Raw genomic sequence first — 26,502 nt, forward strand, 5'->3', positions numbered from 1 at the left:
CCAAATAGTAAAGTTATTTTACAATTAATTGTTTCGTCTATTATGATTAAAGGAAACTAAAAGTCTGTAACTCATTAATAATTCAAATTCCGTAAATAATTTTGTTAACATTTTTGAAAACAATTGCAATAATAAATTGAACGTTTTCAGTTCCCCCGCGCTGGATCCTTGAACCAACTGATAAGGCTTTTGCCCAGGGTTCAGATGCTAAGGTTGAATGCAAAGCCGATGGGTTCCCCAAGCCTCAGGTCACGTGGAAGAGGGCTGAAGGTATGATTCACAACAAATATTGGTTTGCCCGTGGTGCTAAATCTATCTGATATAGGCTTAAACTGAGCCTATATATTTTATGTATATTTTTGTATTAAAATTATTTTGTATTTTGTATTTTACACATTTGTATATTACACGTGATTTAATATTTTTTAGGGGATACTCCTGGCGATTACAAAGACCTTAAGCCAAACAACCCTAATGTGAAAGTTGAGGATGGCACACTAAGTATTTCAAATATCCAAAAGACTAATGAAGGATACTATCTTTGCGAAGCTGTTAATGGAATTGGATCTGGGTTGTCTGCAGTCATTTTAATCAGCGTTCAGGGTAAGTGACATCGTCCTAATTTAAGAATCTTACCGGTGGAGTTTCTTCGATTCGATTTAGTCCTTTCCAGTATTCCAGAAAATGAACTAGTGACATGACTTTTTTACTTAATATCTAAACGATTTTTTATTAAAGTCGTGGTTATTTCCAGCTCCGCCTCAATTCGAAATCAAAATGAGAAATCAAACCGCGCGACGAAGTGAACCAGCCGTATTACAATGTCAAGCCAAAGGTGAAAAGGTAATGGCAATAATAACATTGTTACTTTTGGAAAATTCAATTCGTAAAAAATCCCAGACTATGTCTATATTATATTTATTTCATGATAGTTCTTTAAAAACATGTACATACAACTTTTCAATAGAGTTATAAAATACCTATTCGTTTTGCCTACAATATTGTTGGACTAAAACATCTGTTTGATTGTAGACTACATATAGATTTAAAAAGTGTCTGATGTCCTTACGTTAATACATGCACTACTAATTCTACAGCCAATCGGTATAATCTGGAACATGAACAACAAGCGCTTGGAACCTAAATCCGATCCCCGCTACACGATCCGCGAGGAGATCCTGCCCGGAGGAGTGGTGTCGGACCTCAGCATCAGGCGCACGGAGCGCTCGGACAGCGCACTCTTCACGTGTGTGGCCACCAATGCCTTCGGATCTGACGACACTAGCATCAACATGATTATTCAAGGTAATTTAATTTACTAATCTTAATTTCAAGGAAATAACATGTTATAATATTTAGTTGTGTTCGTCATCTTTGTAATCTGTATTTACCAATGTTATCTAAATAATTTAATTTAATATAGTCCATACTCCATCATCGATCTAATAGATTTGCCCCGCATATTTATTATGTAGAGCGGGTTGCAACTGTCAAATTTGACGTTAACTCTAACCTGCGCGCTACATTAAGATAAAATGGCGTACTTTGCGTTTTTAGGCACAGGTTAAAATTGCATCAAAGTTGACTGATGCAACATATCTTTAGTTATTTAATAAACATATATCTTATCCCAGCCTTAGATAAATCTTTATATTTTAATGTGCAGAGGTTCCGGAAGCGCCATACGGTTTGAAAGTTTTGGACAAATCGGGAAGAACTGTGCAACTGTCTTGGGCTGCCCCATACGATGGAAACTCGCCTATCAAGAAGTTCCTTATTGAATACAAACGCGCTAAGGGTAACTGGGAAAAAGACATTGACAGGTAAATAAATAAAGAGAAAACGGAGTTAACATCATGTGCCCTTGATAAATTAAGACGCCTGTGTTATATGCTCTTGATATATATATTACTAGCTTTTTCTCGCAGAACTGCCTGCGGTAGCCTATGTTTGCCCCTGGATCATTAACTATGTTCCAAATTTCATCTTCAGTTATCTGTCTGTCAGACAGACTTTCGCGTCAATAAATAAATTAAATTGGATTATGAAGTATTCACTTTTTATATAACACAAGTGAAATAAATATAACAGATAGGTACTACATATCATTTTACATACAGGGTCCTTGTCCCCGGCGACGCCACTGAAGCCGGCGTATTCAGTCTCCGCCCAGCCACGGCCTACCACATTAGAATCGTGGCCGAAAACGACCTTGGCACCTCTGAGCCTTCGGAAACCGTTACTATAATCACTGCCGAAGAAGCGCCCACCGGACCCCCGCAAGATGTCAAAGTCGATGCTGTTGACAAGCACACTCTCCGGGTTACGTGGAAACCCCCACCACCCCAGGACTGGAATGGAGAACTTCAAGGGTAAGGAATAATCTAAGGCCCCTGGACGGTCAATCGTGCAATATGAATAAATAACAAAAATATTTGAACGAATTGAAAAATTTAATTATCTCATCAAACTTATACAGCAGCAACGACTGTTTCAATGGGGCAGATGTTATTTTTCTTCGTCCTTATACCGCAATATAATTAACTGTCCAGGGGCCGACTGATAAATATAGCAAAACATCCACACAAATATAACGATAGAGCCGACTACATAGTTGGATTTCATCTAGAAATCATTCTTCTTCATCACAAAAACATTTTTGTTGCACCTGGAGTTCTGAAATTAAAGTGATATAAATTTCAGGTATTATGTTGGATACAAACTGGCCTCAAGCAACAAGTCTTTCGTGTTTGAAACAGTCGACATTTCAAAGGAATCTGGCAAAGAACATCACCTGGACATTTTAAACTTGAAGTGAGTATGTCATAACTGACTTAACAATAGACCTAAAGGTACCACTGAGACAAGATAAATATAGCCAATCACAAGTTTATTTGACAAATAATTACAGTTAAAAAATTAATCTATTAAACACTTGATAGAACCTACACGCAGTACGCCATGGTTGTGCAAGCGTTCAACAAGATGGGCTCCGGCCCTGTGTCCCCCGAGGTCCGAGCTTACACCGCGGAAGGCGCCCCCTCCGCCCCCCCTCAAGACGTCCTGTGTACGACGCTCACTGCGCAGACTATCCGCGTCTCCTGGGTCTCCCCGCCCCTTGCTGCTGCTAACGGACTGATCAAGGCTTATAAAGTGATCTACGGGCCCAGCGAGACTTGGTATGGTAAGTTTCGAGTTATTTATTTATTTGTCTAATATACACTATTTAATAGTGAATTGGATAATTAATCAAATAATATTCTGCTACTTAGATGAGAAGACTAAGGACACCAAAATCACGGCAAGCAGCGAGACCATCCTCCACGGGCTGAAGAAGTTCACCAACTACTCCATGGAAGTTCTAGCCACGACTAACGGCGGCGATGGAGTGCGCGCCACGCCTATCCACTGCCAAACCGAACAGGACGGTAAGAATATTATTATTTATTTTCATATTATAAATCCTTATCCTTACATATTATAAAAAGAAGTCTGTCGCGTCTGTCTGTATGAACGCAATACACTCAGAAACTACCGGACGTTTTTTGTACGTTTTCGCTAGTAAATCAATATGTTAGATAATGCTTTTAGCATGTAGTCAAATAACTAAAATACAAATGTTGTATTTGGGCAAATCCCGAATAAATAAATACAATTTCTTAACTCCATTTGCCAAAACAAATTAACAAAAATTAAGATGCAGAAACTGGGTTGAACATTTATATTTGCCTTTTCAAAGTTTATAGAATTAGAAGTCTACGCAGGCATAGTCTTGCGATATTATATCTACGGTTTTAACAGCAAGATAAAGACAAATAATTTCTTGTTACAGTGGAGTTACAGTTATATGAACTTGAACTATAAGAAACTAGTTTTCAATTACAGAACTACTAAAACGGTAGCCAAACTTATTAGATTAATGTAGCTAGACTTACAAAAAACATGTATTTTTCGCAGTACCCGAAGCTCCACGTGCCGTGAAAGCCCTAGTCATGGGACCAGATTCGATTCTCGTGTCGTGGAGGCCCCCGGCGCAGCCCAATGGAGTCGTCACCCACTACAACGTTTACACTCAAGCGCAAAATGCAGAGCCTCATCCTAACAAAGTAATTATATTTCAATAATTAAATCATATCCCGTTATGTTTCAAATATTCTTTTGGGTCAAGGGGAAATGCTCAAAAATCAGGCTCTGCGCAAATGATATGTAACACAGTAAATATTGCTTAGTGAATTCTAATCGAATTGACTACCGAAGAAAAAATTGATCCTAATCACATTATATTTCCATTTTATATATCATGACATTTTCGAGTTGATTTTTTAATTCTGTTTATATATGATTCTGATGGATAATGTATTCAGCAAGTTTAATCAGTTTAACTTTAGATATCGTGTAAAATCTTATCGTAAAAGGCGGATACAGTTGGATCGTCTTCCTTCCATGACCAGGTGCCTGCCAGCCAGACCAGCTACTCCGCCACGGACCTGAAGGCCGGCCGCTACGACTTTTGGGTGACAGCCTCCACCATCATCGGCGAGGGACAACCCTCAGCCACCGCTTCTTGCAGCGCCAGTGATAAGGGTAACGACATTTTTATATTTAGTTATTGTTGCGTGTGATTCCGCTCTAGAATAGGACCTATGTATCAGGACCTCTCTAAGGGACACGTAGCCAGGCAGCTGATAGGCAACAATATCATTGCCAAGGAGAAACCGTCTCGCTCATTTCCACATACGTTTTTATAAGAAGTCAAACCATCTTGAGCTAAAGTAATCCAATTAATTGCATTGGAAGGGAACACGCTTTACTTTCTTAACCGGGGTCTAAGTCCTATAAAAAATGACCCTCAACTTTTTTAAAATGGCCGCTTAGCTGTTAAGGCTTTATATCCCTTAGGGGCTTCGTAGGACATCCACACCATATACTACGGAGTGGTCCACAAACCTCAGGCCGGTACTATGAAAATGTATGTGATTAGTGAAAACAATATATTCTTTCGCAGTTCCCGCTAAAATCGCATCGTTCGACGAGTCGTTCGTAGCTACCTATAAGGAAGATGTGAAGTTGCCCTGCCTAGCCGTTGGTGTGCCCCCGCCTAACATTCTCTGGAAGGTAATCACTATAATTATATGGTATACATATGCACGACATACAGTTTGCTATCAGTACGGTTAAGATAACTTAGTTAGTTATTGAGTAACCAAGTTTTAAATATGCGTTAATTTTCGTCACTATGCTTTCGTTCAAGTAGAGCATATTTCGGCGAAAAAGTCGTGATTCGTAAACTTTATAAAGGTTTCATTTGCTCGGAAGCAATCATATTTCACGCCATTTAGACAGGTCCAAACGCAATATCATCGTGTTGAGTGATTAGTATTATTTTTGCAAGAGTATTTACGCAGACTGGCCGAAATCTTCAAATTATTTTTTTAATATGAAATTATGCTTTTTATTTTTATTTAATAATATATCGTATAAAGCACTATGTATCACTCGAAAGAAAGTACTTTTCTCGTGTGTTCCATCTCGATTCCGTCTCGGGCCTCAACATACACTCCCTTATTGTAAGAATTGTATTTTCAAGCGGACCTTGAGCTCCGATGCTCAACGGGAAAATGCTCAGATGTGAGAGAGTATAGTATCGTTTTGTTGTTTCGTCGTGCAGGTGAAAGGCCACCCGCTGGAAGCGCTGGAGCGGATCCGGCAGCTGCCGGACGGGTCGCTGCAGATCGCGGGCGTGGCGCGCGAGGACGCCGGCGAGTACTCCTGCCACGTCGACAACCAGTTTGGCACCGACACCGTCACACACACCCTCTCCGTTCTAGGTCGGTATAGACACACTTTAACACTTTCGTGGACGCACGATATAGTTGCCTGTGTATAAAATAAAACTTGTAAATGCTTTCACATAATTTAACACGATAATCACGATGTCACTTTAATTGATAGGTTTTATTTATAGTAAGATTTTTTTTCCTTTAGTATTTTTTTGTTTTCATTAAATTACAATTGAAACGCTTTTTGACTCCAACATTTGTGAAGTCACTTGTCTCCAATGTCATACGAGCCCCATATTTTATACAATTTTTTTGTTTTTGACACATGGAAATATGTATCTATTTGACTTGATGGCGACTACCTACGCTATTGCTATGGCAGTTATAACAATTGAACTTATTTTGTGACTTTTCGAGCGTTCGCCAAAATTCGTTATATATGTACTTATGTTACTACTTACAATAAAAATATTAATTTATGTATATTTGAAAAGTCATACTGATACTCATCAACTATTTATATTATATTTATTTTTAATAAGTAAGACTCGAGGTATTAAATGGTAAAAACCAACATGACACACTGTAATGTCTTTGAGCTTAGCCTGTTCCATATTGCAAAACATAAAAAAGAACAAGAATGATGACACAAGTTCGACGGGAAAAGCCATCGAGTCACGATACACGTGACTACTTGTGTATTTACAAAGAAACATGTTTTCGTGTAAAGCCCTTGAGTCACGTTGTCAGCAATTAGTCCATATTATTTCATTAAAGAAAATATTTCCTAAAACTGGATAACTGGATAAATATTGAATAAACTGCATACATGCTTTAAGAAGCATGTATGCAGTTTCCGGAAATATTTTCTCAAAATATAATTATAATTATTAAATTTTTCTTAAAGCCACGTTGTCAGCAATTAGTCAATATTTTCTTTGATAAATTTATATTAGTATATGTATATGATGACATAAACTCAACACACAGTATTGGTTTTTAATACCGCCCTCATTTGCAGAGCAGTTTTGAATGACAATATCATTATACTATGATATAATATTATTATAACATGAGTACACATCAATATCCATAAATGTATTGGAAAATAATACCATACAAATTGATTGAGCTAATCGACTCACTAAGGAAAGTCGAAAATATACGTTCTTTTTCCCAATAAATTATGTTCACATGTGCTGATCATATTGTAAAAATTGGTCCGGTGTTTGAAAAGTCCCCTTTGTTTATCACAGCGCCCCCATTCCCGCCACAACTGACGATCGCGTCTTCGTCCGTGTCGTCGCTGACCCTCCGTCTGAAACCTTCGGCCGACGCCGACCAATCTCCAGCTGCAGGATACACCATCCACTACAAACAAGAGTTCGGTGACTGGGAAACTGTGCAGGTATGCCGTTCGTACATTACATCGGACTGATACATGTTTAAGACTTAGCGACCTGACATGCAAGATAACTTGCCAAACATGTAATGTATGTACCCATGTAAACCCAATGGTCCTACCTAATGAGGACATCTTGTGAGGTCACAGAATGTAGTCACGTTTGTATGTACTCAATATTATATCTCCCAAATAAATTCTCCGATTTATTATAATGTTATGTGCGGTAAATAATATTTTTAAAAACTTGTTCTTGTAAACTGATTTATTGGCGTAACTTGCAGAAAAAATAATTATACTGCAACCATTTTGAATTAAAGATTTCTCCATAAGTTAAATTTAGTAAAGCTAACATTTGTAGTACATAATCGTCTATGCAATTTTTAAAGCTAGACAAAAAGGCAACAAAACCCCAACAATTTTCAAATAACTTGTCAGGAATCTAAACTATTTGTAAGTGCAGCATTAAATACATACGACGAAAGATACATTTCGACAATGGATGACACAAGCAAAAACATGTAAAACAAATAAAAATACATGTAAACCAAATGTATATATTTTGCATAGCTGTGTATAACAAATCCAACTGATAAAATAAATATAATATATTTAAGACAAATCACACAGATTGAGCTAGCCTCAAAGTAAGTTCCAGACTTGTGTTATGGGATACTAACTCAACGATACTATATTTTATAACAATCAGAAAATGATCATTTTCCATCATGACCCGACCGGTGATCGAACCAGGGACCTCTCGGTTCAGAGGCAAGCACTTTACCACTGCGCCACCGAGGTCGTCGATAAAAATCTACTTGTTATTTTTTAGATTCCTGCAAACACTGATACCTACACTTTGGAAAATCTATTCTGCGGGTCCAAATATCAACTTTATGTCACAGCCTACAATGGGTAAGCGTTCCGATGAATTTCCATAAATTTCATGTAAATATATTGCAGTGATCTTTAAACGACAACGAAATCTCCCAATGTTCCATGTATTACAAGCTTTTGTTTCATATGCCGAACTGAGTAAATCCGTTTCCTTCCTTAGGTATATGATTTGTGTTTTTGATAAATGGAAAAACCTTTTTAACACTACTTAACTGTCAGCGAAATAATAAGTAATTATTAGTTCGTAAGTTATTATTTAATTGGCTGAACGCAGTGAGACGCAGCTAACCAATCACAGTGCGCCATTGTGACGCAACAACAACCACACCACAATGATAGTGAGAAGTGACATGCTTACAACCCGTACTTCACCCTCTAAACGAATGATTTTTAAGGAATGATTATATTCAGTTCAATAAATTAATTATTGAAGTAACGAACCTCAAATGCCATCAGCATCGGCACGGGCGAGGCTTCGGACGTGGTGTTCGCGGGCACGCGGGGCTCCAAGCCGCCGGTGCCGCGTGCCGCCGACTTCATCGAGGTCGGCAGCTCCTCCGTCACGCTGCATCTCAAGCAGTGGCTCGACGGCGGCTGCCCCATGAGCCACTTCGTCGTCGAGAATAAGAAAAAGTTTGTATTGTTTGTCTAATGTTATATCATAGGTATCTATGGAGATACAAGACGCATTGAACTGCCTAAGAAAACTGAATGTTAATTTAATGTTTTACGCAGACCTACGACTAAGTAACCTGTGGAGAGAATAGGAAAGAGTGGAAAATTCTACGTATTGCTTATAGCGAATTTTCAATATTGACATTATATCTAATGTTTCACTATAAATTATTATTATTGACAAGACTCCGCCTATTGTATTTGACGACAAGATCCTCTTTAGGTCATTGAGCCAACGAAGGAAGTGTGTAAGCTACATCAACTTACATTTACCTACACAAACAAATTATGAATATGTTTACTTATATACTCGTAGTCAAAATATCCTCAAATATTGTATATTTTTAGGGGCACTGCTGAATGGAACCAAATATCGAATGCGGTGAAGCCTGGCGGCAACTTCGTTGTTCTTGGTAAGTTAGTCCACAAACAACTTTACAAGTACTTTGATACTTTGATTTGTTATTCTAGAGTAATAAATTAGATGAGCCATAACACAAAATAGGGCAAAAAATGAATTTTACCTCTAGCAATTGAATTCGTCGTTAGGGGCGCTTGTGTAAAGTTAATATCCAAGGCAAGCCTTTGTGTAATGACTCGCGCATTACAATTTATAATGTCATACATAGTGGACAGGACCTCACTTCTCAGTAGTGCCAACTAGTGAGCGAAGCTGGTCGATGTTTCTGTTGGAACGTTTGACTAAGGAGTATAACACTTGCAGATCTGGAGCCGGCCACATGGTACACCCTGAGGATCACGGCTCACAACAATGCTGGCTTCAACGTGGCCGAGTATGACTTTGCTACCCTGACCATGACTGGAGGTTTGTTAACTTTAGCATCGCATGTTCAAGACATCCCAGTCATGTGAATTTACTACTTCTACCTGCATTAAGTGTTGACTTATTTGTATGAATAAACTAATTACACTTACAAAGTATATAGCCCGGTACCCTCATCAATCGTAACAATTACATGAACCCAACAAGTTAAATATTAGTCTAGTCGTTATAATTCTTGAGATGATTTATGCATGCATTTAGGACGCCCGCTAGTTATGATGCTAAACATTAACCTTACTTGACTTGGACATCGGATCGAGATATAACTTTCGTAAAGTACTACTTTACGTCCAAGTCAAGTGAAGTAAATTAATACCTATACAGGTTATTTATAAAACTAAATCCACATAGTTTAATATGTTGATTTCGTTTTATTTATTTTGTATTCTTCATTTAAATATTGTTTATAATAAATAGTCACCTGAAATGCATCGCCTTTAATTTCTTCCATTTATGTTGACCAATCATGACAAATAATATGGCGGTTTGCATTTCAGGTACTATCGCACCGGCGCGCGACGTCGGCGGGTCCCTTACCACGGAACAGACCATCAAGATCATTTTGTCGCACCTCAATCTGATCGTGCCCGTTATCGCCGCGATACTCGTCATTATCATCGCCATAGTAGTGGTCTGCGTGGTACGGGGAGCGCGAGACCATCACAAAGGTATTGTTCTGTTGTAGGTACTATTGCCCCTCTGCCTAGTAACGTCGACGGGGGTAAAGACCTTCCCGTGTGGATCAAAGCGTGGCTGGAGCCTGAAGTCTTGGTCCCTATTCTGGCGACCATCGTGGTGTTTATTGTGGGAGTGGTCGTGATCTGCTTGACCCTGGCGAGGAGGAACACCCCCCACCGGCTGCGAGGTCAGAAGGACGTGTACTGTATGTATGGTGGCATGGATCACCGCTTCATTTCTTATTTTACTACATTCGGCGTTGTCACGCATGCAAAATTACTTAGAGGTGTTTATTTAGCAATTGTTATCCAAAATTCATCGTTAATATATAATTTGCCGATTCATTTTCACTTTTACTGTGTATTTTACATCCTTATATCACTTTGATCAACTTTAAAGCAATGATGATGAATAAGGTAAAGTACGTTATTCATCTTAATTACTAGTCAATGTAATTCAGTGTGTATAGGTATCAGATTCTGTCGAACCTACTTGATTAATTTGTAGTTATTAGTTAGTACTATTTCGTGCGAATGTAGTATTTTTATATAACATATACTTGTCGACTCTTTTTGACACGAGACAAACAGACGTTTGTATTTGAGAATTTTCACAAAATAGAAATACCACAAAAATTCATGTGATGACCTCTTTTATTTGTTTTCCTTGATACAGTACACATGACTTATAATGGCAGCCCACGAGTTGTGTAGTTATTGCGTTTTAACTCCCTCCCTGCTGACACAAAATGTCAGACTTACAGACCTGTTTAAAACATTTTATCAATAATTTGTCACTGCGCCATACTTGACTAAGTTAAGAACTTTTTATTCTAAACGATTCGAATTATAGCTAAATATATTGTTTGTCTAATAACGTCGAGTGTGGTCCAGATGACGCGGTGTACAACGCGTCGCAAGCGGCGCTGGCGGGCGGCGGCGGCACGCTGGACAAGCGCGGCGGACTGCGCGACGAGCTCGGCTACATCGCGCCGCCCAACCGCAAGCTGCCGCCCGTGCCCGGCTCCAACTACAACACCTGCGACCGCGTCAAGCGACAAGCTGTCATCAGTAAGTGCCAACTTACACAGCACACACACACATTATCACGCTGGACAAGCGCGGCGGACAACGCGACGAGCTCGGCTACATAGCGCTTCACACAGATGTACACATCTTTATGCCTTATGTAATAGACAGAGGCAAAAGACAAAACTTGCAAGTTTACTAAATATACGTTTTCAGGAATGAGCAAAAAACCACGTATCCTCTTGCTACGTCTATACGAATACGTCATTTTTTTTAAATAATTGTGGGGAAACTCTGTACTTAATTCTAACTGCAAATGATACATTTAATTTTCAAAAATTATACAGTGTGCAAATTTTCCTCATGAATGTGCTTATTGCCATAGTATTTTGTCCCGTTACTTAGCTTTATCCCAATTTTATGTCGTCTGCTTCTTGTTTATTATGTGATGGTACCTACTTTATTTGTCCCTGAAAATTTTCCCAAAATGTCCAGAATGAGACCCTGGTACATCCTGATTGGATTTTAACGTTATTTTAGTATGGTTCACGGTATAGAACATTATATTTATGACTGGTGTCGCTACTATTGATTTATGTATTAAAATATTAGAATATCACCATAAATTGTGTGTATTTATAGTAGCGAAACCTGTCAAATAGTTATTCACAAGCAATAATATCCGTAATTCAATTTACATTTACTTGTGAATAATTATACCGATAAATTCGTACTAGACATGAGCTCCAAACGCAGGGTCAAAGACCATATTCAAGAAAGTTTTCAACCGGATCAACAAAATAATTCTTAATAAAATAATCTAATGAACAATAAATACAGCTCATGTCAAGTAGTTAGGTGTAGGTAACGCTATGGGCATGCGTAACGCAGTAGTGTGGTTCAGTGGGCGCGCACTCAACGTGGGACCCGCGGCGACACCACTACGAGCGCGTGCGCCGCCCGCGCCTGCGCAGGCCCAACTCCGGCGACACCATCTCCACAGGTAGACGCTTGTGACTGCGCTTCTTGCATGGCCGACATTTAGGGCTATAGAATTACAACCAGCTCTTAATACATATTTGGTTATACCTATATATTGACTTTTAATTATCTCACGACGAACTGTACTCGTATTTTTAGAAGACCTGTGCAATTCTGCACGGTGTCAATGATCTCGAATACATGAGTACTATCTATTCATTTTTGTATTTGTTATTGATTACTCGTAAACAATGGTTACATTTTATCCTGATCAATATATATATATAATATAAAACTGGAGCGTTTTTTTCCATGGCCCAAAACAAAATGATTATTTTAAGCATGTCGCATGATGTCTGTTTTTCTTATTACCATTTGATGTTTATCTTCTAAGTTGAAATGACGCGCCCACTACCGAAATAGCATAACAAAATTGTAAATGACGGTAGTGCAGTCAACACAGCGACGACGAGAACTGGTCGAATCGGGTATTTTCAAAAACAAGCCACTCAACATCATTTGCCCGCGGTACAATTCAGAAAAAATAATATTTTCTATAAAACAGTTGGCTGGACTGCAATATATTAACGGCTTCATTTGAGACTGCCATCAGACGAGTCCGAGTAAGGCACTCAGGACAAACGACCAGATGAGATTTGCGGAAAGAAACCACAATTTCAACTTAGATGCTTTAATATTACTAACTTCAACACGTCGCCGCACACCATGGTGAGACGCAGCACACGGATCCCTGGTCTAGCACTACATATACCTAATATAAGTATAATAATGAAGTCACTTCACTAATAAATTTACAATAAACTACTGTCTTGTAATATAAAAATAATAACTGTCACCCGAGAATAAACAATATTAAAATTACTAATAATACCATTTTTTAATGAATTAATATTTCAGAAATGTAATACCGTGTGCAGTAGTTAAAAGAGTTATACTAACAGCCTGTTTTTTTTTGTTTTTCTTTTATTTTATACTCTAGGTCTTTATATTTTGAAGTTTTGTATAAAACAATTTGTATATTTTAAAGATTTGTATTGCATTACGTTCATAGAATACTAACACCAGTTTTCTCCATGTGTTGCTTTATTAATCCCAATTGACAGATATAAGACCTACATTAAGATGTGTTATATCTTTTAGGCTTCAATTAAACTTATTTTTTTAATGATATCTTTAATATGTTATAACAATTAATTATCAAAATATGAGTACAATTAAGCTTATTTTTTATATGATATCTATTTGTTATAATAACTAATTATCAAAATATGAATACAAGCCGCAACAATCGTATTCGTACTGAAATACTGGTGCTACTTGTATTTTTAGTACTATCCAGATATAAATGGAATTTATATACATATTTAGAAAATTAAATTCAATAAAGACTTTCGTGCAGGTTTGCAACTTATATTTCTTTATCAAATCTTTTCGCAGTGAAAAACAGCCAACCTATCATAAAATTGCGACTACTGTAATGTGATTGGATGGCTGCGGTACTAGCCAAAAAATCAATAGTCGAACGCCAATGGGGGCTAACGCAACACTAGCGCTTCTAGCGGCGATTTCGCTCGTTTTTAGCCCCATAGCAAAGTCGTTTGATGACGTCACATTTGATGAGTAGGTAAGTGATAACGTATACCGGTATGCAGGCATGGAGGACGAGATCTGCCCGTACGCGACGTTCCACCTGCTGGGCTTCCGCGAGGAGATGGACCCGAGCAAGGCGCTGGCGTTCCCGCACCACCACGCCGCGCACGCCGGCACGCTCGCGCACCCGCATCCACACCATCCCGCGCACTCGCGCGCCGGCTCACAGAGCATGGTAACTCTAACGTTACTATACATACTCTTTATTGCACCAGTAATAGCAAGTACAGAAAAAACACAAGTTCGATCTTACTCTAATTGGTCCGCTTATTTCTCGTTCCATCCAAATGGATGGAAGAATGTATGTTCGTAAATGGTGTAAGTTCATCTACACATAATATGTCTATCTTATGTCTTCAAATAAAAATTGTGGTCATGTGCTTTCTACGCCCTATAAAATTGGCCTGTTTTTATTCGTAATCCCAAGTTTAATGGAGACAAAATACACCCGGTCCTTGCTATATAGTAAGTAGGTAGCTAATATAAAAGTATCAGACAATCAAACTCGAAGACAAAAAAATAACCGCCTATCATTTTAATATGATACCTTAATCTGTTCAGTATCTAATAATATTTTCCATTGTAATGAAATGTCGTTTGTTCCCCCAGCCCCGAGCCAACAGCCGCTACGCCCGCAAGAACTCCCAAGGAGGACAAAGCGCCATCTACTCGACTGCCCCCGAATACGACGACCCCGCCACCTGCGCCGAAGAGGACCAATACGTGAGTACCAGAGACCACCTTACTTCCTTACTTAATTCTCTTGGGAAATCCTCGAAACTACTCCTATTCTACGTTCTCTTTTTCTGAACGAGTGTGTTATTGCGAACACTTGTGTCAGATTTTTTAAGCCTGACATGACTTTTACGGCTACCTATGGCCATCTAGTGGCAAGTCGCATATACTTGTAAAGTAAATAGTCAACCGGTGTACATGTTTCCTATGTTTTCCTTGTCTGGAAGCAAGTGAACTTACTGTTATTGCACGAGCAACGTAACTAGTTACTTTAATCAGTAAATATCATTTCTATCTCCGCGGTACTCACACCTATTGTATCATATTAGCATTAAGGGTCTTGTATAAATAGTATACCTATATAAATAAGCGAAAAAAAAATCACTTACGCATCACGAAATCTCGAAAACTACTAGGCCAATTAAAATGAAATATGTCAGGAAGGTAGATTCTGGATAAGAGACGTTCGCTTTTTGGAAATTCCATCCCTAAGGGTTGAACGCGGACGAAGCTACTACAGTAATATTTGTGTTTGTGTCAGCGCGCCCGTTACTCCCGACCGATGTACGCGTGCGGGCCCGAGTACGACGAGCCCGCTTGCTGCGCGCCCGAGGACGACCAGTACACCGGCGCGTACGGAACCCCCTACTCCGACCACTACGGCTCCCGACCCAGCATTGGTGGGTTACTGCTTATTGAAAATCATTGAGTATTGTGCCCATGCTCACCCTTTACAGTGAACGGTGGGCATGTTACCCAAATGTTGCCTGTTAAAGATTGTCTGGCGATATGCCCATAAAAAAATCGGAACCGAGGCGTAGATATGTTAATAAATTCAACATTGTATAGCCATCATCCCCGGCCTTACGGTAAATAAAAAAGAATAATTGTAAAAATTTACCAATGGCGGACTTAATGTTTAGCAATTCTTTTCCAACAACATTTGAGCAATGAGAAATTGTGAAAAATATTGTGTGAATTGTATATGAAAAGACACGCCACTTTATAAATAAATAAATCAAAGCTAGCGGATTCTATTGAGGTAATTGTAAAAATAACGAAATGACTCCGTCGTCAACGTGATCTTTTATTGTAGAAGCTTATTAAAATAAATTGTAGGAACTCGCAAGTGCGGTGGGTCCCCCGAGCCTCCCCCGCCTCCCCCCCGCAATGCTAACGCCGACAACAACTGCTCCTCCTCCTTCAACGAGAGCAAGGACTCCAACGAAATCTCCGAAGCCGAGTGTGACCAACCACGCAACTACCCGGGTATGTAAACTAACGTTTAGAACTTCATCATCATTTCATACTGTAGGGATGACGAGCATATTATACAATCAAATACTTAAATCACGATAGTATTTTCTGGGTATCACTTACATTTTTTAAACTAGATATTTGTCCCACTGTTGGGCAAAAGCCTCTTCTAACTTCTTATTTACATATGAAATTAATTTTCAATAATTTTATTTTTATGACTATGATTTTATTAGATTATTTTACTAGAAGAGATATTTCATCTGTTATTCAAGCTGTCAAAAAGGCTGAACTGATGCAACAAGATATGATATCATAAAAATATACCCAATCCTAAAATTGTATTTAGGCTACAGATTGAAAGTACTTGACATTTTAATCGAATAGAATCTTACATATGGATTTCAATCAGTATTGCGGCCGCGAGATGGATAATACTCCATTATCCTTTTCCACTCCGAAGACCCCTGAATTGGGTACATTAAAAATGGCTGAGTTGACGAAGACAATGGATCTTTGTTATACTTCTTCTGGTCATTCCACAAAGAATTTAACAGAGAACTTCTTCTGAAAGGCACACATAACACTCAATTTATAATGTGTTTCATCATTTAACATCAAGTTAGTCATACTTTTTTGTGAATTTTACCTATAAGAATATATGTTATGTATTTATTTACATATGCTTAATGTAATTATATACGTGTTTAACTTATGCACATGCTTGCCTATTACTTCATGATGACTGTTCAATATATTTTTGGCTCTATGTGCATAATTTATGTTGACATGAAAACATAATACGTTTGTAAAACTTTCAAGAAAAATTTATTATGTAGACCATTTTGACTTCTATGTACCTTAGTACTTAGGTATAATTAAGTAGTTTTATATCTACGTATCTATAAGCACCATTTTTCGTCATTAATTCGCATCAAATAAACATATTTCAACAAAGTTTAAAGTATATAGAATTATGTATATTATATAAGCCGGTATTCGTTAGCTATGGCTATGCTGCTGTGTAAAATTAACATTAAAAGTATGACTACAGAATTCATGCATAATATAAAAATCGATATAATATAAATGATTTCTCAAATTGATCCATGCGCTCGTGGGTGTGACCTGAACAGAAGACGGTAAAACTATTTTAGCTCCATATTTTAATTCTACTTCAATAAATTTATGTTACTTATTGTGACTGACAGCATGCAAAATTTATTTCAAATTTATAACAATTGGATTACTTGGAGCTTTCAAATTAGACTTTCTGCAATTGGCTTACTTCATTTTATTTTCCAAAATTTCCTTTTAATGTTTTTCTCTAAGTATAATTTGTGACACTTGGTACAATCACGATAAAACTGAATAAATACTAAATTTATTCACATTTACTTTATCAAAAAGTTTTATCAAGTGAACAAATTATGTTTATTTAGGTATTTTAAATGTTTATAACGATACTTTTAAATGTATAGATGTGATTGTGATTAACTAATATTTCTTACTTGGTTGAGTAGTTTTAGTATATGTTTAAATAAGGCGGACATCATCGAACAATGCTCACTCATTTAATTCTGAAATTAAATTTTAGCAAATCGTTTTTGTATTATAGATTTATTTGAAAACTTTGAAGGAATAAATTCTGGAAATATCTCTTCAAGACAATATTTGTCATGCGTGAGTGTTGTAGCGATGGTGTGTAGAAGCAGTCTGCAGTCTCGTGGCTAGTAGAGCTCGCCGTGACTTGTGTGTTGTTACAGTCAGGGCCCACACAGCCAAGGACGGCATGCACGCCGAAGAGATGAGGAAACTCATTGACAGGTCAGTTCATGAGACCTAACTCGAGAACACTTCACATAAAAACATTACACCAAAATTCAAACATCACCCCATGCACGATCAATGAGATTAGGCTACCAAAATTGACATTTGCTAAACTTAAAACTAAATTCAAGTTAAGCATAAGCATTTCAAATAGCCACACTTAAAGAATAACAATCTAATATCTTTAGCACAACTATAATTGACAGCAAAATGTTTAGACAAATAACATTGCCGGTGCCTTGCGTGTGTGCTGTAACTAAATGACTCGTGCTAGGTAGACAGATAAATTATGCATTCGTTCTATGCTCGTTACTAAGCATGTGTTATGTTCTGCATCCGTGATCTACAGGAAACAGTAAGTCAAAGTATGTACGGTAATCGATATCTATATACCCTTGATTTTGCCTCATTTACTCATTAATCCTATGTGGCTAACACCTAACCTGTGTGCACTAAAACTATAATTTGCAGAAAACTGGTAAGGACACCAACATTCCGCTGTTTCAAATAACATGTTATTTTTATTTCATTTCCTTTTTACGGCATGACCGACATTTCATTTTTTAGTTACCATACAATTCAATAAGTTGCTTAGTGTTTGTTCAAATTGTCATTCAGAAAGTTGGTTTGCTATCATATGATTGTTAACTTTAGCTATACTCCTTTGTAACTATGATTTTACCCATATTTATAATCACATTTTGTGTTGTCAATATACCTATTTTTGCCTGTATACATAAATAAACAAAGTCGCTGTAATAAATTATTAGAGATATTTCAAAATATCCTGGCATTAAAGCACTGGAAAGAATAGACATAGATGTCAGTATACATACATATACTTATTGAAGGTGATAAAAAGAGAAGGCTTATAGAGATCGTGTGCGATCGGATTTCAGACCAGAAGCAGCCACCCCAGTCCCCCAGCAAGCAATCCACGGGCGGGGACTCACAGCCTACGATACTGTGGCAGTGTAACCTGTAAACTCAGATCCAGCGCGACACACGGACTCCACCGTCGTTTCATGGACGTCATCATCTTGCTGACCAGCTGCGACGCGCTTCAATCAAACATTCTTTCAGCTCTTATCCTTTCCTACGACCGCTTGTGCTACCGCGCTTCTCAGCAAGTTGGTGACTATCGTGCCAAATTCCATCATGCATCTCTCTCGTGTGTCATTTATTTTGTGTTGCCTTTTACGATTTAGTTTATCCCAACTTAGTTGGCTGGATTTATTTTTTTCTTAGTTTTAAGTAGCGCACAGTCGTGCCATAAAGTTCGTTTGATCTTCATTACGATCTGTGGCAAGCTGTTGTCGGGCTCGATATGATAGACTTTTCCTTCTAAAATCTATTATACGCGTCACTATGTAATGTTACCATTTAACAGAAAAAATAAGGTTGTGGTAGTTATTTCAAATTAATATATTTTCGTTAGGCAGGTGACGCGTAGTAAACTATCTTTCCAAATTAATATGATTAAGTACCTTCCCCAAAGCCCGAGTAGCATTTGCCGCAGAACTCGAGACGATACTGTGTCAACGGTACATTATATACGTAGTTTTCATTTTTGATCTTATTTGTTTAGCTTAATTTAAAGAGAGAAGTACTTGTACTAATAAATGGGAGAGCTGGCTAGAGGGTGTTTTATAGAATGGAAATTTAAATTAAGCTCAACATGTAATAATGTGATATTTTTGTATTTTACACCCTTTAATTTTGAATAATGTAATACTAAGGTACGTTATTTATATTTATGTACTGTAGTAATGATTTTAAGTTATATAACAACCGCCCGGTTGTCACAATGCTTCCTTTTTAATGTTACAGCTATTTTACCATGATTTTTGTATAATTGTGATTTTTTTATTTTTGCTCTGCGTTTACGCATAAACTACTTAGGATTAAGATTAATAATAAGATTCTTTTTATTATAGTAATTAATCAACTTTGAAAAAAGTACCTATTACATTATAATCCGTAGATAGTTAGAACATACGTATAATATGTGTTAAACATTATAATATGTAAAATTAATCTGATTTACGTATGTGCGATTTATCGATACAATAAAATCTACTGAAATTGCCATTATGAATACAGTTACCCAAACACATGTTTAAGACCAAACAATAATAATACAATGTAACAAACATACTGACTTCAAATGGAATTCAAACTTTTAATATTACTCTAGAGTGCTAAGGTGCATTTTTATTAATCATAAATAATCGTAATTTTACCCCTTATATTATGCAAACGACTAGGTGTAAGACACGGAGGTGTCATTTTCTAGGTGTTTCCTTATATGTTGTGCATTGTCATGTAAGCTTCGCAGAGTAGGCTTGTAGTTAGGTTATTGCGACTTCCTAGCAACAGATCTTCTTATAACCTTCCAATTAGAGATTTGCGATTTGAATGAACTTAGTTAAAATTAATGTGAAAAAAAATTATTCTTAATTATTATGAAAATTAAATATGAAATATCCAATAGACTGCATTGACTAACACTTATGAAATGGTTTGTTTAGGGTTTGTATTGTTCTCATTTGCATTTCAATGCTCGACTTTGTTAGCGATCGCCGCAAGATGACTCGAGCACTGATAAAGCTTCACTTTCGCAACTAACTGTTTGTACCAAAGTGTTTGTGTTGAATAAATTATTCAAACGTCAACTAAACCCTTGTTTTATTTCGAATAGATATAAATCATTATTATTGCCTTTATAGAAATCGATTTCTATAGAAATTATTGAGCATTCAACAAAAATTACCATTATTTAAACGGTCAACTATGTATGTGTAATACATTCTAAGAAAATTATTATCATAGTGTATGTAGCATAATTTGCTTTTGTTTTTATTTTTATTTTCGGTAGTACTTACCTAAATAAAACAAATTGGTAAAAATGTGATGGTGGCACTAGTGTGCGAAAAACCTACTTACTATTACTATCTTGAAGGGGAAAGAGCAAGGTTTTGGAAATAGAAAGAAAAAATAGTTTAAAAAAATGTATTTATGCTTATTTTACGTATGCTATGTGTAATCATAGGTACCTAGCACACTAATATAAATGCGCCACAAATGTTGACGAGCATCTCATCTGGTACAATGGTCAGTCATTCAGAAAATCTAGTCTCATGGCTTTATAAATAATATTTATCAGACCCATCACCTTTTTTTAGTACTCTTGACCTCACAGTCTCTTCTGGAACCTCTTTGAGATCATACGCCCATCCGATTTTAGCCATTAAATCTATAAAAACCGCAGTGAAATTGTATTTAGTGTCCAATACTTCTGACGTCCGGTAGTCGTAAGGGAACACGTGGTGGTAGTTGTGGAACCCTTCTCCCAGCGCCAGAGCTCCAATAAATGTGAATTGCGTCCCAACAGCTGTCTTGTCGATTGGTTTATTTCCCCACAGATGAGCAATGCTGTTTATAAAGCCTGATATAGTGAGTACCACCAGCAGACGGAAATAGTTGACGAAAAACGAAACATACAGCGATTCTCCCCAAAAAGTCGGAATATATGTGGGAAAGATAAGGGCCACCAAAGTTATCAGGATTTCGACGTATCTGTAACAAAAGTTACGATATATGAACACATAGTTAATTTTTTAAAAATACAGGGCATATCACATACATATACATATAAAAAAAATCCTGTAAAGTCACAGCAACAGAGTAAGAATTAAAAAAAAAATCTGTTTGACTGAAATGACGCTCTAATAAAAGTTGTTCAGTCTGATGAGCATTTTCTGTTGAGGTATAAAACACCTGAAGAAGAGTCATAATAGTTCAGCTAAACTAGAGAAAGTATACTTTTTCAGTCTGATTATTAGCATCGTCTGTATGTATAGGTATCGTTACATTTGTCTGTACATTTAAATTTTTCTAATAATTTTGACACCTTACCAAAAATTGTGCGGCCACGCGAACGAAGTCGCAGGCATCAGCTTGTTTATAATAGGTAGGTACGGTAACATTATTACTATCTAAAAAGCAAAAAGTTTACCGTTGTCAGTTTTGCCAAGATAATACTAACCTGCCTATAAAGAGTAGAAAATGGATTATTAACGAAGTACCTACACATTTTTTTACGATTGCAATACCAATCAAGATTGATTACAGCGTTGTCACCCCAGAGGAGGCAGCGCAAATTACTTACTACTTTTATTATAGACAGAATTTAGAAGAATAAGACAGGTACTCACTCGTGTTGAAATTTTACTGCGGGAATTTGTAGTAAGTCTGAAAGGTCAGTCAACTTTCTTTGTTTCATTACTTCTGGATGCGGCTCCACAGCCAACCATCCCAAGGTGGAGAAGAAGAAACCTCTCGTCGCATTATGGGGATCCGCATCCGTATCGGAGTACTTGTGATGTATGCGATGGTTTTCCACCCATGTCAAGATTGACCGCTGACCAGACAATAGGAAAAAGAACACCAGTAAAACTTGAAGCGGTGTTTTTGCTTTATAGGCTTTGTGGGACCAGAGACGGTGAGCTCCTGCCGTGATTCCGAGGATTGATGCAAATCCCAACACATATGCTGAAAAGAAGAATAATATTTAATGTTTTTATTATTACTAAGTAGGTAGCTAGTGTAAGTATTAGTAACCCCCTAGGTATTCTATATTACTTTTTCCGGCTCTATAAAATGACATTTTTAAGTATAATTATAAAAGAACTTACCGAATATGAGTGTTGGAATTTTCCAATATAAGCATATGAGTATTTCCGATGTTTCACGATGTCGACACTGACTTACTTGTTTACTTAAGTGAATCATCACTTGCTCTGATCATCAAAATAAAAATTAGTACTTCCCATAGACCTAGAGAGCTGAAAATTGGTTCAAGGATAGGTTTTAATTGAAAAGCTATAAATCTAGGAACATCGAATATCTGGTGGTCTTGGTGAGAAACGGCATGAGCCCAGCCAAGTCTAAGTTCTATATTGCGATTTCTTTCTTAATGTAGTTAGATTTTATGTAACTTGGCCGTTGACATATATCTATCAATACGTAAAAATGAATCTATGAGTCATATAAAATCTAAAACTATATAAAAGCGTTCCAATTTCCACACAGATTTCACATTTATTCGGAACTAGGTATAATTAAGATACTCCATAAAGACCCAATTTTTACCAAGAGGTTATTGAGACTCCTCGATAGGATATCTTGACGATTGTGAGCAATCTTGCTGTTATAAAAATACTTATGATTCAAAATGTCTACATTCGTAAACTCAAAGCTCAGGTAAAAACCAATAGCCGGAACCTCATGTTAGATTGCAGTAATTTTGAACAAAAACTTTTCACAGTAAATGGCAAATGACTATTAGGGATAATTGAGTGTAGCCAATCAATTCTCGCCAGCAAGTGTTTATTGAGATAAAGTACATTATTTTCAGATTTTCAAATCGCACCGTTAGGTTTGATGAAAATAAAAACTTGTGGTTGCGTTGAATAAATCATTCAAAAATCAACTAAACCCTTGTTTTATTTCAAATAGTTGTTCGGATTAAATAACAGAGATGTAATAAAATGTTCATTCCCCTACGGAATAGGAAAGGAATTCATATTTATTTTACATGAATAAATATATAGCTAGATGTTAACAGTAATTGGTTTACGCAGTCGCGGCTTTGACGATTTCTTCGGCAACTTCTACCGCGATGGCTGCCTCCGCCTTCGCCTGGAGCAAGTCGAAATAGTTAAAGTTAATAACCCGTTTGTTCACGTCTGCATTCGGGGATGGGATACCCAAAGCCAGGGCTCAAACCATATTAGTGAGTTTGATGGCTGGAATCCGTCGCTATGTTGTCGTTATTGCAGCTGTCACGCAAATGTTAAAGAAGTTTGTTTTACAATTTCACGAGAATCCATGGAATTAGTAGGTACACTTCGTACTTACTAAATTTTTAGTTGTTTGACAATCTTGCTAGAGGTAAAAAAGCCTTTAATGTTGACAATGTATTTAGGGGTACAAAATATTAAAGTTAATTATATTTTCCAAAAGTTAATCTTAGATTTAGCTTCTAATGCGTAATATCTCGTGTTGGGAACGGCAATATACAAAGCGGCCGATTGGAAGTTATAAAATCGGGCACATAATGACAGACAGAAAAATGATAGATAAGAAAGATATTATAGCGCTCTGTACTAATTCTTTTCTGAAAAAAATATGTTGAAAATAATGTGAGATATATATTTTTTTTCCATCCACATTACGTAACGGCTGAAAATCAGTACTAGGTGTTTTTGTTTAGTGTAACACTGAGTCATCAGTACGAGAGCGAGAGCGCACCTTGTCGCTGGAGGCGGAGCTGAGCTCGGCCTGCGCCCTGCCCAGCGCGTCCTGCGCCGCGCCGCGGTCCAGGCTCTCCAGCGGGTGCGCCTCCTCCGCTAGCACCTGCACCCGACACACACATTCATATATATTTTACTTGTTTCGTGTTTCAAAAGTAGTTTAAGATAGACCATCAACCGTTAAAATCACATCAAATTCCATCCAGTAGTTTTTACGTTTTGTGCAAACAAACATAACCATAATTTACAGTTTTATTATATGTATAGATATAGATTATTTACTTTTGGGAATACCAGTGAGTACACCAGACGGGTGATTAGTCCTCTCATACTGGCACCATTTCACCCAATATACTGAAACCCACAATATCTAATGTCATAATTTCCAATCCTCTGTAACCTAATGAACATCATGCCAGCTTCACTGGAGGTCCGATTCGAGGATTCGATCTCCGATCAGATCAAGATGGAAAATAATATTTTTCAGATTGACTTGGGTGTTGAATATATATAATAGTATTTATTTTAAGATTTGCATTCTGAATATACCTGTACTGAGGAATCATCGTTGACTGTAACTGTGCCAGAGGATACGAAGATTTTGGATTGCTTGCCGTCATTCTCGGTCACTGTGACGACACCAGGGCGCAGCACGGCTGAAAATTAAAATCTTGATATAAATCATCTTAGAATCAATACAAAAAAATAATAAAATATTATCAAAAAAAAACCTTATCATAATATAATCCTGGATGACCATAATATTACCAAAAACTATAGAGTTATCTTTATTAAATTTTGAATCAATGTGGTAATATGATTTACTAACTACTCTTACTCTAAAAAAAATTAAGTTTGTTATTGGATAAATACACTCCAGATAAGACTTCAATAAAAACCTACCAAGTGTTGGAACATGTTTTGGCAGGATACCAAAGGCACCGCTGAATGATGGCACATCCACTTGTTTGACTACTTGTTTATCATAGAAAACCTGCAATAACAAAATACAATTATGAAATTCTTGTTAATCCTCATATTCATAAAAAAGTTACTTTAACATTACAAGAATTGGACAAAACATATAATTGAACTAGGTATATATCCTATTGATACAGAAGGTTGACTTCAATTGCGTACTTCGACATCTAAATTGTTTTTTTTTTTAAATATATGGTTAAGAAACCAAACCATAAGCACACCTTATTTCCAGCAGCAAATGTAAGAGCCATTTCGTCGCCTTTCGGGGCGTCAGCATAGCCACGGGCTTGCAGCCTTCTTGCTACACCCCTCAACACATTGCGAAGTGCCATTGCCATTCTGTAAAACATATAGTGATATGAAAGAATTTTCATCTTTCCGGTTCAAAAAGTGTATTTACGTTTTGTGAAATTCTACTTTGTTACCACATAGATTTTTTGGGTGAAAGTTTTGTGGGTTTTAAAATGATAAAAATTGTGGTATTTGAGCTAACCGAAAATAAGTACAATAGCATATTCATGAAGGGTTATTATTTTTACTTTCCAGTTCGACTTCCACTATCAGAAGAGAGAAGTACCTACTGAATGTGAATATCTGGAAATAATCTTCAAATTAGAATAACCAAGCCTAAGCCTAAAATCCAAATTATTGCAAACTGCCAGTCAAGCACAAATTACTGTATGCAAATTAGAGTAGAGTACAAATTAGTGTTAAGCAGTTAGCCATAGCTAGCTTTGGAAGTGTTTTTAAGTTTATGTTGAGAAGTAGGTACTATGAAAAAATACAATGAAATTCTATAATTGAAAACAAAAAGATTTATAGAAGATTGTTTATCTATTTGAAAAGTAGAATTTATTATGTTCAGGATAAGAGACTGAATTGATGGTAACTATTCTAAACCTAACCTTTTCAAAGAACAATGATATGTTGCCCAGACATCGAAATATTCGTTAATAACATTGTTTTGGTTGCAGTAAACGAGAAATTTATAAAGATACTGAATTAAATTGAACCTGTTTCTAAAAATCTTTCAGAACAAATGTACATACCAGATTATGTAATAAATGAGGGTATGTTATATATTGAAAGATAGCGATTTAAATTTTCATACATTATATTCACATTGCGAATTAACACTAAAACAAGATTATTAAAAATACTTACTCTCAAAGTATGTAAATTAATATTTTAGAAGTATTTTAACCACCAAAACCGAATAGAAATATTCTAAATTACGGCTTGATGGCTCACTATTTACACTGACTGACAAACAGCAAATATGACATTTTGTGCAATTTTGTCAATGTCATATAAAGTGGTTTACATTCTATGGCACGGTTTGATTTGAAGAACGGTGCCGGGTGCCGGTACCATACTGGTACTGACTGACCGACCATCGAATAGAAAAGGATACAGATATTACAAA

The 26,502-nt window shown here is 36.8% G+C and overlaps 3 protein-coding genes across 52 annotated transcripts in view; 1 reads left to right on the forward strand and 2 right to left on the reverse strand.

The window, feature by feature from the left end:
- Positions 1-20,458, forward strand: part of Dscam1 (Down syndrome cell adhesion molecule 1) — a 59,509-nt gene extending 39,051 nt beyond the window's left edge. For 27 of the 50 annotated variants that reach the window (XM_053756890.2, XM_053756870.2, XM_053756861.2 and 24 more), the window contains exons 15-41: positions 151-270; positions 430-603; positions 755-843; positions 1,098-1,305; positions 1,667-1,823; positions 2,121-2,372; positions 2,704-2,814; positions 2,943-3,184; positions 3,273-3,428; positions 3,958-4,106; positions 4,452-4,584; positions 5,006-5,115; positions 5,669-5,828; positions 7,037-7,188; positions 8,015-8,097; positions 8,536-8,712; positions 9,103-9,167; positions 9,479-9,580; positions 10,284-10,481; positions 11,170-11,346; positions 12,209-12,307; positions 13,959-14,131; positions 14,566-14,679; positions 15,233-15,371; positions 15,811-15,960; positions 17,715-17,775; positions 18,678-20,458. In XM_053756890.2, coding sequence (XP_053612865.1) covers positions 151-270; positions 430-603; positions 755-843; positions 1,098-1,305; positions 1,667-1,823; positions 2,121-2,372; positions 2,704-2,814; positions 2,943-3,184; positions 3,273-3,428; positions 3,958-4,106; positions 4,452-4,584; positions 5,006-5,115; positions 5,669-5,828; positions 7,037-7,188; positions 8,015-8,097; positions 8,536-8,712; positions 9,103-9,167; positions 9,479-9,580; positions 10,284-10,481; positions 11,170-11,346; positions 12,209-12,307; positions 13,959-14,131; positions 14,566-14,679; positions 15,233-15,371; positions 15,811-15,960; positions 17,715-17,775; positions 18,678-18,756 — 3,830 coding nt within the window. In that variant the 3' untranslated portion in view covers positions 18,757-20,458. The other 23 variants (XM_053756876.2, XM_053756886.2, XM_053756884.2 and 20 more) reach the window with 5 other exon arrangements.
- Positions 20,459-20,776: 318 nt separating this feature from the next.
- LOC128676697 (acyl-CoA Delta(11) desaturase) lies at positions 20,777-22,610 on the reverse strand. Its single transcript, XM_053756971.1, has 3 exons — positions 22,476-22,610; positions 21,996-22,332; positions 20,777-21,357 (listed from the first exon to the last, which is right to left on the reverse strand). Exons 1-3 carry the CDS (start codon positions 22,570-22,572, stop codon positions 20,925-20,927), a joined length of 867 nt encoding a protein of 288 aa, XP_053612946.1. The 5' UTR covers positions 22,573-22,610; the 3' UTR covers positions 20,777-20,924.
- A 658-nt stretch (positions 22,611-23,268) lies between these two features.
- ATPsyndelta (ATP synthase, delta subunit) lies at positions 23,269-26,378 on the reverse strand. Its single transcript, XM_053756972.2, has 6 exons — positions 26,241-26,378; positions 25,298-25,415; positions 24,999-25,089; positions 24,645-24,751; positions 24,094-24,198; positions 23,269-23,481 (listed from the first exon to the last, which is right to left on the reverse strand). The coding sequence occupies exons 2-6, from the start codon at positions 25,412-25,414 to the stop codon at positions 23,416-23,418; spliced, it is 486 nt and encodes a 161-aa protein (XP_053612947.1). The 5' UTR covers position 25,415; positions 26,241-26,378; the 3' UTR covers positions 23,269-23,415.
- Between the last annotated feature and the right edge of the window lie 124 nt (positions 26,379-26,502).

Source organism: Plodia interpunctella, chromosome 16 (genome assembly GCF_027563975.2).
Source record: "Plodia interpunctella isolate USDA-ARS_2022_Savannah chromosome 16, ilPloInte3.2, whole genome shotgun sequence".
Classification (NCBI taxonomy): domain Eukaryota; kingdom Metazoa; phylum Arthropoda; class Insecta; order Lepidoptera; family Pyralidae; genus Plodia; species Plodia interpunctella.